This window comes from Cydia strobilella, chromosome 9 (assembly GCF_947568885.1).
Source record: "Cydia strobilella chromosome 9, ilCydStro3.1, whole genome shotgun sequence".
Classification (NCBI taxonomy): Eukaryota; Metazoa; Arthropoda; class Insecta; order Lepidoptera; family Tortricidae; genus Cydia; species Cydia strobilella.
In genome coordinates, this window is record NC_086049.1 from 15,645,483 (window position 1) to 15,661,679 (window position 16,197).

Genomic DNA, 16,197 nt, shown 5'->3' on the forward strand with positions numbered 1-16,197 from the left:
TTTTTCTTTTCTTTTTGCGTACATTTTTTTTTTTAGGTTAAATTATATTTTGGAACATAACAATTTCCTCATAGGTCATGTGATAAACAGTATGTGTCACATGGTAGCAAAATTATTCCCACCTTGGGCGTTAACATTTGACTTGTAACACGACCTACTATTCCTTAGCTTAATAATATTCCAAATAATTAAAAAAATTCCGCCATTTAGACGCATGTATGCTAACATAATCTGAATGTCGCAGCTCGTGCCAGCCCTGAGCGACATGAGCGCCGTCCGCGTCCGCTGCGGCTGCGCCGAGGCGCTGTCCCGGGTTGTCGAAGCGTTGCAGCTACAAGTGGTGCCCTACATCGCATTGCTCGTTATACCTCTATTAGGTAAGTACACTCAGGCTAAGATAACTCTGCAGCGATTTTGATAGCACAGACTTTGCAAGTGTTATTTTAAACGTCATAATTTCTTATAAGTTTGACGTTTAAAATAATGTTCAGGATTTTGTTCACATGCGTGTATAAAGCCTGGTAAGGCATTACAAAAAAATATTTTCTAAGAAATTACATTCATTAGGTATAGTGCATTTTGTTTGTTCAAGAATTTGTCCGCGATATGTTTGAAACAAGTCCATGCAATATAAATTGAAGTTGTAAATGGTGACTAAATTACAAATTATTTTTGACACATTCCCATATGAATGAGTGATATAAAGATCAATTGCTTTGCTTAGGAATTTGTTCTCGACGTACTTTCGAAGTTCTTCAACCATTGGGTGCAATACATTCGAGATGTATCGTGCTAATTCTTATGCAAGATATTCAATTTAAAAATAGTATTTTATACAATCGTGATATAATAGAGAGCTTTTCAGTCGAGTACCGTGTTTAAGCAACGAAGCTTGCTGAGTTGCTTAAGTTAAGGTACGAGATTGAAAAGCTTGATTATATCACTATTGTATACAATACTTTTTCTACGAGACAAAAAAATAATACTTTCAACTAGTAGAATCATATACTTAAGTAAACAAACCAAAAGTATACAGCTAAGATACGCGAGCTGCCGCGACCCCGGCGGGTTGGTCAACGACACCTCCTCGTAACTCATGAGGCCCTGGTACCTGCTCCGCGCTAAATTCAATTTTAAGACAGTTTTTTTCTCGATTTTGGCCACCGTAGCCTATGGAGACTAACAAGCAACGCTAAGCGGTTTTCGTAGGATATGGATATATGAAGGGTGTCACATGCGCGTTTATGACTTGTGAAGCAATTGTTGGCCAACCAATCACAAAGCAGATACGACGCAGCAACGTGTTTAAGTAGACTAATTTGCATTGAATCGAGTTAATCGAATTAAACAAGAAATATTTTACTGAAATGTATGAAGTTCTATTTTCAAAATTTTTATAACTTACTAAACCGTATCGATAAAATTCTTGAGTCGGAATAAGTGCCATAGACTATCCAACGTTGAAAAGAGTAAGGTTGTAGTGTTGCATGTGAAGTCGTAATACACAGATTATACTCGACGAGTAGAAAAAATCTCTTGTCAAATTGTTGAGTCTAAGGCTCGGTTGCACCACACCGTGTGTCACCGTTATATATGGCGTTCGCAAATTTTTTTTGTATGGAAAATTTCATAGTTCACTGCCAATTGTCGTTGATCAGTCCGTCAATTGCGGCTGTTGAGCAACTGGCCCTAAATGTGCACAATCACAAATTTCGAACTAAAATCATTCTGATATCATCACGTTGTAATAAAAACACATTTCCTATTACTCGTAGGTCGTATGAGCGACCACTGCGAAGCGGTCCGCGTGATGTCCACCCGCTGCTTCGCTTCGCTCATACAACTCATGCCTCTCGACGGCGCCGCGCCCGAACCGCAGGGATTATCTCCAGAACTACGGGCGAGGCGGCTTAGCGACAAGCGCTTCCTGGATCAACTGTTCAATCCTCGCTCGATCCAGGATTATAAAATCCCTGTGCCTGTGGCTGCTGAACTCAGGAGTTATCAACAGGTCTGTGTCTGCTATATGTAGTCGATCGAAAGAGTTAATGACAAGCACTTTTCCGACCAGCTGTTGGATCTTACATTGTTGGTTGGTAAACTTGATAAGAAACGTAATGTTTGACTTTTATTTATTCTGTGCCCGAACGCAGTCTCGATGCTATCAACAGAAACGGAACGCAAGTCAAACATTAGTACTACCGTACAGAAAGGAAACCTCCTACAAAACCGAAGTTTGACAGTTTTGAATATATATCACTATCCCTTTCGGCTGTTTAGGGTTGTCAAAATTCAAATCATTATCTTATCTGTGGTCGTGCACGTCAAGTCGTGTAAACCCTAATAATTGCTCGGAGCAATGCTGAGCCGAACGGAGCCGAGAATACTCAAAAAGGAGGAGTTTCGCACCCCTTCAGGTCGGTAATACTTTATGTATGTATAGCATTTACATTTGATGTTAAGACTGTTGACATAATCGCGTGATCGTCGCGATCCGATTCGCATCTTTTCTTTTTGAAATGCGTAATCGTGTCTAGTTTGACTAACGAATATAACATTTCAGGCGGGAGTGAACTGGCTCCGCTTCCTCAACGAGTACAGACTGCACGGCGTGCTGTGCGACGACATGGGTCTGGGCAAGACGCTGCAGTCCATCGTGGTGGTGGCGTCCTCGCACGCCGAGCGCGCCAAGCGCCGGGACCCCAGCGCGCCCAGTCTCGTAGTCTGCCCGCCTACGCTCACAGGTTCATAAACACTACATCCACATTTCAGCCTTTCATCCTCCTCTGTGCACGGCGACTGTATCTCTTGCGTGCACTGGCTACGCGTCCTCAACGGGTACAAAATACACGGTGTGCTCTGCGACGACATGGCTCTGGGCATAACCACAGGGCGGACACGCTATACATAAAAAATCACTTGCGTTTCTATGTGTGAACGGAACGTCTGTAGACGCGGTATGCGTCGTTGTGTAAGTTACTTAAAAATAGTACTGAGCGGTCTGCAAACGGCCGTCAATCTGCTGTCGCGGGGCGAGCCGCGAGGTGGTTCGAGCCGGGGTGGGGCGGTGCGTGGCCGTTCTGTATGATAATACTATTACTTATTCTGTGGCGTTACGCCACAGTCTAGTGGTGGCCTCCTCATCCCGAGCGCGCCTAGATCCTGGCCGCCGATCCTAGGGTCAAGGCGGGAACAGTGGCTTGCTTAACCTAATTTCTACACGAGATAAGCAAATATCCATTTGCATAATATACAGCACTAACATTCAGTACTCGAACAAATTCAAATGGACGAGCAATGGTTATTATAACACGCGAGGGTGCTACATCGTAGAGCGATATTTGGGCGACTGAGCCACTGTTCGAACTGAATCACAGTTCCCGCTTTGACCCTGTACTAATTTCGTTAGCATGCGTCTTTTCTTATTCCAAAAAAATACAATCCTTTTTTTTCCAGGGCACTGGGTGTTCGAAGTGAACAAGTTCATCTCCAGCAAGTATCTAAAGCCGCTGCAGTACGTGGGCCCGCCGGTGGAGCGCGAGCGTCTACGCAGCCACGTCAAGAACTTCAACCTGATCGTGGCTTCCTACGACATCGTGCGGAAAGATATTGACTTTTTCAGGTAAGATAAGATATTAAGGTAAGGTAAGGTAAGATATTAAGATGAAAAACACAACATTTGCCACTGAAATTTGAACCTATATTTATTTGTTTGAAACCATACTGATCTAAATATGTCTCACGATAGTTTAATTTCGATGCTTGAAAATTCAACGAAACAAAAGAAATGCAACTGATCCCATTGAATTATGGTTTAAATTTCATCGAACTGAATAAGTACTAGGTAGGACCTTGGGCCTTAGGAGGCTAGGAATAACTCCTCCTGGAGTTATACAGGAGTAATTTCATTTCATCTTGCCATTACTAAAGTTGGACTGGGATCCGGACCCAGAAAGTTATAAATGTACGATTCCTACCGACGGGTTGGAGTTTCAATGTGCCTTTACGTTATGTATGATAGAAGCGATGGCGTCCGGAGCCGGAAAATAATGCAAACCCTGAAAAAACCGCCTAAATTAACATACTAAGAATCAACTTTTTAAAATTTTCCGCCATTTCGTCTTAAAGCAAATGTAATTTTTTTAAACTAAAATACTGCGCAAATTTGAATAAAACATCGGAAAGTGTATTAAGAGCGTTCTTACAAGAAAAGTCGAAATAATGTAAAATTGATGATATTCCCGACAACATTTAAGATTTTACGCTCATTATTAGAAACAAAGAGTACTTGTTCCAGTAAGAGCGTCTTCTTATCTTTAGGAATATCGTTGTACATTTTAGAAAAAGGACTAATTAAATTAGTAATGATCATTTTTCTGATGGTCGTTTAAGAAGAACCGCGTGAAGCACTGAATTGTAAGCTCTTATTTGTAAATTTTGAGAAGTTTACTCTGCTGAAGTTGGATATTTTGTATTACTAATATCCTGTACCTTAGGAATATCGAACGATATTCTTCCTACATGCTTTTGAGAAAGAGAAAATCAATGTAAAACGAATTGAATTTTCTCTTCGAAACAAGTGTAAATTCCTACGAAAATCTACTTAGTATCGAAGTCATTTTTATACACGAGCAATCTACAACGTTTGCTTATACTGTTGGTATACATTTGTGTTTATCAAATTCTACTTTAATTTTTTGGCAATTTTTTTAAAACTACTCTATATAACCGATGACGCGCGCTCGCGATGTCAGTACCGCGGCAGAGCTTGAAGAGGTCGGACCTGTGTCGGTCGGCTCCGCACGTTTTCAACGGCGACGACGAGGTTTTTTATCGTTGTGTGCGGCAGGCGCCGTGTAAAACGCTATACTGTGTGCGTGTAAACTGCGACTGAGAAACTTTGATCCGAGTCCTGTATTTGTTTTTATAGTATTATAATAGTTAGTATAGTAACATAACAAACTTCCGAACAGCATTAAAAATATTTGAAATGACCTGACATTTCATAGGTAGTAAATTTAAAAAAACCAGCCAAGTGCGAGTTGGACTCGCGCACAAAGGGTTCCGTACCATTACGCACAAAACGGTAAATAAATCACGTTTGTTGTATCGGAGCCCCACTTAAATATCTATTTTATTCCGTACCCAAAGGGTAAAAACGGGACCCTATTACTAAGACTCCGCCGTCTGTCACCAGGCTGTATCTCATGAACCGTGATAGCTAGACAGTTGAAGTTTTCACTATAACAACAAATACTAAAAACGGCAAATACTAAAAACAGAATTAAATGTGGTATTTCCTATAAAAAGGGACCTTTTTTTGTCGATGGCGCTTACGCCATTATAAACGATGCTCCGACATAACTAAGACTGAACTTGTAAAAGTTTTGAGTATGTATTACTCATCCTCCTTATGAACCCTGGCAGTACCTAGTGGAACGTAGGTTTGGTGCAACATAGGCGCACACTGTTTTGGTCATTCGACTCGTCTTGATGAGCAACTTGGGAGAACAGTACTCATGATAGAGCTGATGCTGAACCCTGGCAGTACCTAGTGGAACTTAGGTTTGGTGCAACATAGGCACACGCTGTTTTAGTCATCCGACTCGTCTTGATGAGCACTTAGGAGAGCAGTAACCATGATAGAGCTGATGCTGAACCCTGGCAGTACCTAGTGGATCTAAGGTTTGGTGCAACATACGCACACGCTGTTTTAGTCATCCGACTCGTCTTGATGAGCACTTAGGAGAGCAGTACCCATGATAGAGCTGATGCTGAACCCTGGCAGTACCTAGTGGAACTAAGGTTTGGTTGACATATCAGTCAAATTTGACAGATTGACAGTTTTTGACATTTTCAGTGAAAATTATCTTTTTGGGATATAATTTAGCACCAAGTGACATTGTCAAGTGTAGATTTATACTTGACAAGTAAATAGTAAATTGAATTTCTGAAATAAATAATTATTTAATTTAATTTAATTTAATTTAATTTATACAATCTGTCAAAATTGACATTTTGTGACATTTTGACATTTTTGGATCCCAAATCGAAACGGTTTGTCCGATTTTGATAGGACCTTCAACATTAGTCATGGGATGGAAAATGTAGTTTGACACATCTGTCAAAATTGACAGGTTTTTGTCATTTTTAGTGAAAATTAACATGTTTTGTTAAAGTTTGGTACTATAGTGACATAGTTTAGTGTTGTTTGACATATCAGTCAAATTTGATAGATTGACAGTTTTTGTCATTTTCAGTGAAAATTATCTTTTTGGGATAGAATTTAGCACCCAGTGACATTGTTAAGTGTAGATTTATACTATCTGTCAAAATTGACAGTTTGTGACATTTTGACAGTTTTGGATCCCAAATCGAAACGGCTTGTCCGATTTTGATAGGACCTTCAACATTAGTCATGGGATGGAAAATGTAGTTTGACACATCTGTCAAAACTGTCAAAATTGACAGTTTGGCAGTTTTTGTAATTTTTTGTGAAAATTAACTTTTTGTTAAAGTTTGGTACTAAGTGACATAGTTTAGTGTTGTTTGACATATCAGTCAAGTTTGACAGATTGACAGTTTTTGTCATTTTCAGTGAAAATTATCTTTTTGGGATATAATTTAGCAAACAAACCATGTTAATTTTCACTAAAAAGACAAAAACTGTCAAACTGTCAATTTTGACAGTTTTGACAGATGTGTCAAACTACATTTTCCATCCCATGACTAATGTTGAAGGTACTATCAAAATCGGACAAGCCGTTTCGATTTGGGATCCAAAACTGTCAAAAGGTCACAAACTGTCAATTTTGACAGATTGTATAAATCTACACTTAACAATGTCAATGTGCTAAATTCTATCCCAAAAAGATAATTTTCACTGAAAATGACAAAAACTGTCAATCTGTCAAATTTGACTGATATGTCAAACAACACTAAACAAAACATTAACTTCAATGGCCATACATTAACGTCTCAAAAATTTAATTCGAATTAACTTTAATGCAATTGGTGCGTAATGCAGTTGGTTAATGGCGGAACTAATGGTTAATGCAATTGATCAATGGTTAATTAAAATTAACAATTACGGCCAACACTGCTACATATAGCTAAAATAGTTTCGCTACCCAAGCTGTACGGTTACCCTGTACCTGTACCAAATGTAATGACGAAACATGTAAACAAGCGTAAGTACATTGTATTACATAATACAAAAGTAAAGTACATTTGCACTGGATTTAGTATTTTCTTACCAAATAACAATAATTAGGATTTTAAAATTTAAGTACAGTTAGTGTCGTTATAATTGTTTTCAGTATGCTTCACGAAGGATCAAGATTGTTTCATCCATCATTGTAGTGCGAGCGAGCGGGAAAACGTGGTAGAAGGGATCGGCATACTGAGCTCGCACAGCCCGCCGCAGCTCGTAAAATACCTAAACTCGCTCAACGCCGAAATGTAATAGCGCTCTTAATTTTGGATCAAAATAATTATACAGGACCAAATCGATTTTATCTATATATGCATAAAGTTATATGTTTTTTGTTGTGTAGACTGCATCCATCACTATGCATTTAATGGTAAAACATAGCCGAATAAATGAGATAAACGTGTTTTCCTTATTTTATGCATTTTTGTAAGCGTGTGGGTCTCTTTAGTCCCATGTGCTGAAGTATTGTGTTTGACAATAAATTGTTTGTCTTCAGCGCCATCAAGTGGAACTACTGCGTGTTAGACGAGGGTCACGTGATCAAGAACGGCAAGACCAAAGCGTTCAAAGCCATAAAGCAACTAGTCGCTAACCATAGGTTAATATTGTCCGGAACGCCCATACAGGTTAGTACATATGAGAATATTGTTAGAGTTAAACCGAGGTAAGTCTGCAACAATTTTGATGGCACACGCAGTGCAAGTGTTATTTACACGTCATAATTTCATAGAAGTTTGACGTTTAAAATAACACTTGCACTGCGTCTGCTATCAAAATCCTTGCAGACTTATCTTGATCTGACTCTATTACTTTATTAACACGTTCGCTGCGGCGTTCGATAGAAAAAAAAACTGTCAACTGATTTTATTTCAGTCGAACCCCAAAGGTTTATTATAATAACACTTCATCAATTCTTGCTATTGCTATTTTCTGTCACGTGTAGCAAAGAGAATTTAGAATAGAGGCGTATTGTCAAAGTAAATTTTGTAGCCACGTTTTAATCATGTGTCGAAAGATGGCAGTAAATTTACTGTGGCTACAAAATTTAATTTGACAATACGCCTCTATTGTAAATTCTCTTTGCGTAGTTCGCGTGTAGCATTCTGAGCTGATATATTAGATGACGCTCTGTTGCAGATCCGCCAGTTAAGTTACATATATTTCACGTTGAAACTTATTTTTTTAATTTTTATTACAGCCTTAGATAAATGTTGTCGGTGTTTCAGAACAACGTGCTAGAGCTATGGTCGCTATTCGACTTCCTGATGCCCGGCCTCCTCGGCACCGAGCGGCAGTTCACCGCGCGCTACTCGCGCCCCATCCTGCTCGCGCGCGACGCCAAGGCCACGCCGCTGCAGCTGCAGGCCGGCGCCCTCGCCTGCGAGGCTCTACACCGACAGGTACCAACTGACTTTACCTATACCTCATTAGTGCGCTCCCAACAGCCTTGTACAGTAATGTACACTCCCTCTTTGCCGAGTTATATTTTTCGGAGCCAATGTTAAGGGGACGCTAAAACTTTTCCTGCAATTGCTATAAGGGTGGCGCTCGGCGGATAGTAAGCAAACAACCATTCTCGAATAAAAAAAAAAAAAAAATACAAAAATTCGTTTATTTTTTAACAAGGTTTATCCTGGGTGTCGAATCCTCCTTTTGGGATAAACCTTGTTAAAAAATAAACGATTTTTTTATTTTATTTTTTTCTATCGAATAAATGTGTTTGAAGGATAATAGGTTACAATAAAGGTCTTTATATATTAAGCAAGTACACTTACACGATACACACACTACACTGCAACGGAAAGAGTAAGATTGAATAACAGAATTGGCTTTTGATCGACAATCTACAAATCTCAAGACCCTAGTCTACTCTTTAGCGCGTAATGGGTAGTCGGTTTTTTAATATTTTAAAAAGGTTTTAGTAAAGTACCACATCATAATTTTGTTTAGCAATTTGTAATTACTCAAGAAAATTTGTCTGCTCACGCCATGACTTCTTCCAGGTATTACCGTTCCTCCTGCGGCGCGTAAAGGAAGACGTGCTAAAGGAACTCCCGCCGAAGATTACCCAAGACTACTACTGCGAGCTATCACCTCTCCAGAGGCGTCTGTACGAGCAGTTCAGCAAGCACCTACCCCCGCAGGTCACCCGGCAACAACACGTGTTCCAGGTCGGTATTCTGTACACCCGGGCGTTAGTACTACTGGCGAGCCGTCGTCGCTGCAGCGCCGCCTGTACGAGCAGTTTGGTATTATGTACACGATGGCTATGGCTAACCAGGAGACGATCAATCGTTTATAGAGAACGCCAATCGAAACTTAAATGTATGGAAATGATCATGTCGTGTCACGTTTCGTTCGTATCTGTTATCCCAATACAACCTTGTTTTGTCAGTGAAAAGAAAAATGTGGTAACTATGTATAGAATCCATATAGAGTAGCTGCGTTTCAACTTTGAGCAGAAGTGTGAAATACGAGATATTTTTAAAATAGTGACTATATCGTAATTGCAATTGTAAAAATGAGAAATGTTTGTCTCCTTCCAGTTCCTCCACTACCTGCAGAACGTGTGCAACCACCCGAAGCTGGTGTTAACACCGGAGCACCCCGAGTACAGCAAGACCCAGCAGCAGCTGTCCGCGCAGCGCTCCAGCCTCGACGACATCGAGCACGCCGCCAAGCTGCCGGCTCTCAAGTACGATTTTTTGTTTGTTTTTACACCCCTTTTAGTATGTGCAGTCAGCTGCCTTCCCTGCAAACTAATTCCTATACAAGGGGGGTCATCTCTCTTTGTAGTTGACTGTACCATAGAGTAACTTATACTAGAGCGGTACTGTCATAGTAAATTTTGTAACCCCAGTAAATTCACTGCCATCTGTCGACACACTTTAAAACTAAAAATAAATATTAATAAAAATACGATAAAATGTATTTAAATATGGATAAATGTTTTTTTTTATTTGCATTAATTATTTTTATGATTTTGACCCATGTTCTTTCACTGATATGCGTTAAAATTGTTAAATAACAAACGAAACCGTCAACGCCATCTATACGACAGTAAGCCAAAGCTAGTAGCGCCCTCTGAACGAGAATAAAAATTTTTGATTTTCGAGGCACGTTTTTTCCTTAGACTGTATACATCTATTACGGAGTTATATCTATCTTTGACTGTACATGGTACAATAGCCTATCGACGCAAACTTAGCCAGGGATATAATTCTTGTAAACTGCATGCATTAGTATTGGTATTGCTACAAGCTGTTGTTACTGTTCTCAGACAACTCCTCCTGGACTGCGGCATCGGCGTGGCCCCGGAGGCGGGCGAGGCGGGCGCGGTCGTGTCGCAGCACCGCGCGCTCGTGTTCTGCCAGCTCAAGAAGATGCTCGACATCGTGGAGCGCGACCTGCTGCAGAAGCATCTACCCTCCGTCACGTACCTGCGCCTGGACGGCTCCGTGCCGCCGCAGCAGCGCCACGCGCTCGTCACCAGGTTCAACAACGACGTCTCCATCGACCTGCTGCTGCTGACCACCACGGTAACTCGATCTCTTAAAAAAACAACTTGCCCCCTGTTAGGAACGGAATGAGGAAATAACGAAATGGGCTCGAAAAATAAGGGTTTTAAGAGACAGTACCTCGTGAGAGAAGGGTTACTTGAAATGTCCCGCGTTGTACGGGTCCGCAGTTTCTTCTTTTAATCTTCTTTCTTCTCTTTCTCACTGTTTAAGTTTGTCACTGTCCAGTTACAAGAAATATAGATGCTTAAGGCAGAGACAGTGACTTTACGTGATTTTAACGCGAAGGACACGATATGTCAGCCATTACGGTATTGACGAAGTCTCTCGTTAAGTAAATCCGAGTGACTGAATGACATTTGTTTTCCGGATATCCCTATGAATGAAAGAATGTAAAATATACGCATAATATTGCTACATAAAACAATATATTCCTAAACACCCCCGTTGCATACTGCGGTCCCCCCGCGCGAGGTTTCATATATGACATAGATTTAAGTTAGTTCCGTGTTATTCCAGGTGGGCGGTCTGGGCTTGAACCTGACCGGCGCGGACACGGTGATCTTCGTGGAGCACGACTGGAACCCCATGAAGGACCTGCAGGCCATGGACCGCGCGCACCGCATCGGCCAGCGCCGCGTCGTCAACGTGTACCGCCTCGTCACGCGCGCCACGCTCGAGGAGAAGATCATGGGGTACCTACAGACACTACTCAAATCTCATCTAAAATGTAAAATAGTGTAGGGCGAAGTTACCTTGTAATCCGGGAGTTGTCCCACCGGGGGCGGTGATCCCAGGCTGCCCTTGTCGCAAGCTAGAGGTAAGAGAACCGGTACCTTGATCGTCCAACTTAGACCTAGGATTCTCCACGACGAGACGATCATCGGGTACGTACAGACACCACTCAAATCTCATCGACCTAACGACACCGTAAACGGGTGCAAAATGCTAAAGAGGCGGCGGCTAGCAGAGCCTCTTTGCACGTCGCTCAAATCCAAAAGATTCGCCCGACGCAACGCTGCCCGCCTGCCGCTCGCCGGTCCGGTTCACATTTGGCTCCTTGCCATCCGATTTATAATTCTTCTGAGCCTGGGAAACCTTTAATCGTATTTACTATATTATTATCCTGCAAATTGCAAAATATGCCCTCACTTACACGGTGTAAATGTATGGGGAAATTTCCTATTCGGTAAGTTTCCTTATACAAAGTGGGGAACGTACCCGGGAAAGGCACAACTCTATACGTGACTAATTGAAGTTTTTATGTTAATAAACAAAGCTCGTCATTGATGTTGCAATTCATTAAAAATTTGAGTTGGCAAAAGTATGTACCGTAGGGAATAGTGGGAATACAAACTTCACCGTTGGTGCCCGACTTAGAAGTAAAACATTAAAGCAACAGTTTTAACAAGAAATATATATACATTGAATTCACAATAAGTGAGGCTGCGTAAAAATAGTAAATAAATAAAAAATCATAAATAAATTATCTTGGCCAACCCTTCCCAACTTCGCCTTACCATTTATTTAAATATGAAAATTATAGTAAACTCATTTTAAATCCTAAATGTTGATTTACTAAACGTCCATGATACACTTTATAGTGGAATTATGATTGAAATTAAAGGCGAATTTCGGATACATAGTTTTGCCAACCCTCATTTTCCTTGAACTGCTTTATAATGGGGTTTTATAATCTATGTAACCGATTAACTCGTCAATATTATTTGTTTCCAGATTACAAAAATTCAAGCTCCAAACAGCGAATACGGTAATCAGCAGCGAGAACGCCGCCATCGAGACCATGGGCACCGAGCAGCTGCTCGACCTGTTCCACCCCTCCCCCTCCTCCACCCCCCACACCTCCCACACCCCCACCCCCGGGCCCTCCTCGCTGGAGGCGCTGCCCGACCTGTGGGACGACCGCCAGTACGAGGAGGAGTATGACATGTCACACTTTATAAGGGGACTCAACACGCTGAAGGAGTAACTGTAGAGGCTTACACCAAATCTTAAGCGGTCCTCACGTGGCGTAGCCACACGCCGCTCTAACGTGCGAGCGGGATATACATGGATAGCGTTGTCTCGCTCAGGGCGTCCGCGTCGAGTGGGCGGGTACCATCGTAGATAAAATCCGTCGCGCGCGTCCGCGCTATTGCTATTCCACCTAGGGATGATGACACATGTTGAATTTTATAACAAAATCTAGTAAAATAAATAGCAAATGAGCAATTTATCACAATAATGTGGATATTAAAATAATATATGGAAATGATAAAAAAATACAGGACCTAGGTTTAATTATTTTTTTAATTTTCAAAAAGGAATAAAGTAAGGGTACCATTCCATTCCTTACAATTTATCCAAAAAAAGATTGTATAGCAACTATATGCATAAACGCAATATTTCACTGAAAAAATCGCAATTTGACTTATTTTCCATACTAACTTCAAGATGGGCTCTCAGTGACCTTGACGTCACGTTCACTTATCGTTTTGTTAGGAGCGTTTCGCGAGTGAAGTACGACTGTCGGACTTTGACTATCATTTCTGACTTTTGTATCGATTTAATGCAATAGGTTCCATATAGAATAGACATTTGATCCCAAAAACAAACCTGATCGATTGATACCATTAATAAAAATTTGTCATCAAGCCTATTTCTTAGTCCAATGTATATTTGCGTCTCACATTTTGCTTAATGGGAGAGTGAGACGCAATGCACATTGGACAAAGAAATTGTATCGGTGGAATACCACCCTTCGTAACGCTCATACTATTTTTCGTTAACGCGCTTACCCGCTCTGTAAAATCCTACCGCGAACCACGTTCGACGTGTTGCCTCCCTGTCACTTACGTACGAATTTACAAGTGCGACAGAGAGGAAACACGTCGAAAGTGGTTCGCGGTAGGCCCACTCGCGGACGCCCTCACACGGAGCGTCGGATCCGTATCAGTGGGGTAACCGCATTATCTAATATTCGAATATTTGTGACGTTTTCAACCAAAAGGTACCAATTGAACCTATATGGAAATAGCGCCTTATTGACAGCCGACAATAAGTACCCTTTTGGTTGAGAATGGCACATTTATAGCCGTGATTTCGGTTTTAATTAGTTAGGTTAGGAATTAAAGTCTAGTGAAGTTCCAATATTACACAAAATGCTAAGTTTTCAAACATTCTATATATTATATATATCTCACGGGTGATCCAAAAATACGTTGACATTTTTTTTTAAACTGCGGCATATTGTTGATAATTTTTACAAACGTTTACGTGTCAAAACTAAAGAAGTATATTTTGAAGAAGTAAGTTTTGTTTTAATTAAATGATTGTATTTTTAATTACTTGTTTTAAAATAAGTGTAAGAAAAGTATTTCTAAAAATTCTTAGTCTACGTATTTTTGGGCCTTTATAAATGTTGATCTTTACTGAGAAAGTTGCGAAAAATGTAAGCAAATCACCTGTCGTGGTCGTAATATATATATCATTATTATAAATGCACTCACCATTAACTATAGTTATTTGGAAAGTGTTTAATTTAAGTCCCGAGAAAGCGAAAGATCTTGAGCGTAGCGGGGGATCCAAAACACGAGATGTAAAATAACTTTGCTCTCGTGTTGCATATATAATTTTTCACCTCAGTAGTGAGAACATGTTAAAGGTTAAGATGTATTTCGAATTACACAGAATAATACAGAGAAACAAAAAAAAAAAAACGACAAAAAAAACGAATTTGTAATAGAAGTATGAAGTGGCAGTTCATGGCCTTCACTAAATTAAAAAGCTACTTTGTTTCACTCCTTGGAGTGAGGAAAGTCGCACTTTCGTCACTCCCTTCAAAGTAGGCTTGTTCGAGCTGCTGAGGTGAAAAATAAATAGCAACACGAAAACATATTAATAAAGTCAATTTTTATAAAGTATAGCAAATAAACCGTCTGAAAGTAATTATAGAGCCTGCACTGAGTGGTCTCTGTTTAAATTATTAAGTTTATTTACGTACTTGAAGTTTTTATTATAAATTGTGTCGTTTTCAAGTAAAAGGTACCACATTGTCGCTTGCCATAAGAACGCTCTGGCAGGTTTTTCGCATAAGGATAATGGAAGTGCGACTCGGACTCACCCACCGAGGGTTCCGTACTTTTTAGTATTTATTGTTATAGCGGCAACAGAAATACATCATCTGTGAAAATTTCAACTGTCTAGCTATCACTGTTCATGAGATACAGCCTGGTGACAGACAAACAGACGGACAGCGGAGTAGTATGCGGTAGCGGGTATGTAATTCCTCTTATTTTAAATGGTATCCATATTTGATTTCTCTGTACCTACCTCCGGAATAATGGCGCGCTTACACTATGCAGTGGGCCGCTTGACGTATTCGACATAATGACTCATGAGCTGTTTAGATTATTTGATTATGTAAGTTTGAATACCTTTATTAAACGTTACCTAATGACGTTAATAACATCGCAAATTGTGATTCTCTAGCTTACACGAGTAAGTTCCTTTTCCTTATATATTAAGATATACCTCACTTCTTCTCTTTATTTATTGTTAGAACTAAGAAAGACAGTCATCGATTTAGTCATTTTCGTAGATTTAGAGTGTGTTACGCTTAGTTATTATTGTACCTGCTCAAATAAACACGAACTTTTGACTTGACTTTTGTATGCAATTCAGTTCAACTTCAGTACTGTTGGGCATTAAAAAATCCTTACCCCGTTATGGTAACTTTTTTTCTTTTTGTACGTGTGTGGATGTGTTTGAAATAAAATAAAGAAATATGGTTTGTGAACAATTTATGTGTTCTTATTTAAATAATCCCCATAAATTAATTATACGCATATAACTGATATAACACACACCGAAACTTAGAGGATATAACCAAATGGAGTAGCCATTAAAAGGCGTCCCCCTCTGTCGAAAATAGTCTGCCAATGGTCATGCACAATGTATGGACTGACGTTTATCTGACATGGCTATTTTGACGTTACGTTTCCTTTGACATTCCCCTCCCCCGCAAAAATTGGCAGACTTGTACAGCAAATCACAGAAGGCGTCTCCGTTGGTTATATCCTCCAAGCAGCGAAATGAATATCAATCTTCCGTGAGGGACCGAACATACACAATACGACGAAATTAATCTTCCTGACAATCCTGACAACATTTCAAAAACAGCCTACGTTATTTAGTCGGGTTTATTGTTGCGCACCAAGCTTTCTACACCAAAGCTTGGTGGGCAACAATAATACTGTGTATTGTGACACATTTTTGTTTAATACACGACCACGACGTACGGAAATACGGTTTCCAAATCGTGTTGGTATATAACTTGTTTTATTGTAGCGGCCATAAAATATACCCATGTATTGAATACAAGGACCTGACACTCTTTGGTAGAGAAAGATAGTCTTATTGCGATTCCTATAAGAGGAAAGAGAAAATAGCGCCATGCTTTGTCCT

General features: G+C 40.2%; 1 protein-coding gene across 1 annotated transcript in view; it reads left to right on the forward strand.

The window, feature by feature from the left end:
* LOC134744369 (TATA-binding protein-associated factor 172) overlaps positions 1-15,532 on the forward strand; it is a 54,508-nt gene extending 38,976 nt beyond the window's left edge. The window contains exons 16-26 of the mRNA XM_063678148.1: positions 245-377; positions 1,776-2,011; positions 2,564-2,744; positions 3,457-3,622; positions 7,710-7,839; positions 8,440-8,613; positions 9,217-9,384; positions 9,760-9,908; positions 10,494-10,752; positions 11,251-11,426; positions 12,469-15,532. Of these exons, the coding sequence (XP_063534218.1) occupies positions 245-377; positions 1,776-2,011; positions 2,564-2,744; positions 3,457-3,622; positions 7,710-7,839; positions 8,440-8,613; positions 9,217-9,384; positions 9,760-9,908; positions 10,494-10,752; positions 11,251-11,426; positions 12,469-12,721 (2,025 nt within the window). The 3' untranslated portion in view covers positions 12,722-15,532. The remainder of the gene's footprint in view (positions 1-244; positions 378-1,775; positions 2,012-2,563; positions 2,745-3,456; positions 3,623-7,709; positions 7,840-8,439; positions 8,614-9,216; positions 9,385-9,759; positions 9,909-10,493; positions 10,753-11,250; positions 11,427-12,468) is intronic.
* Positions 15,533-16,197: the final 665 nt, after the last annotated feature.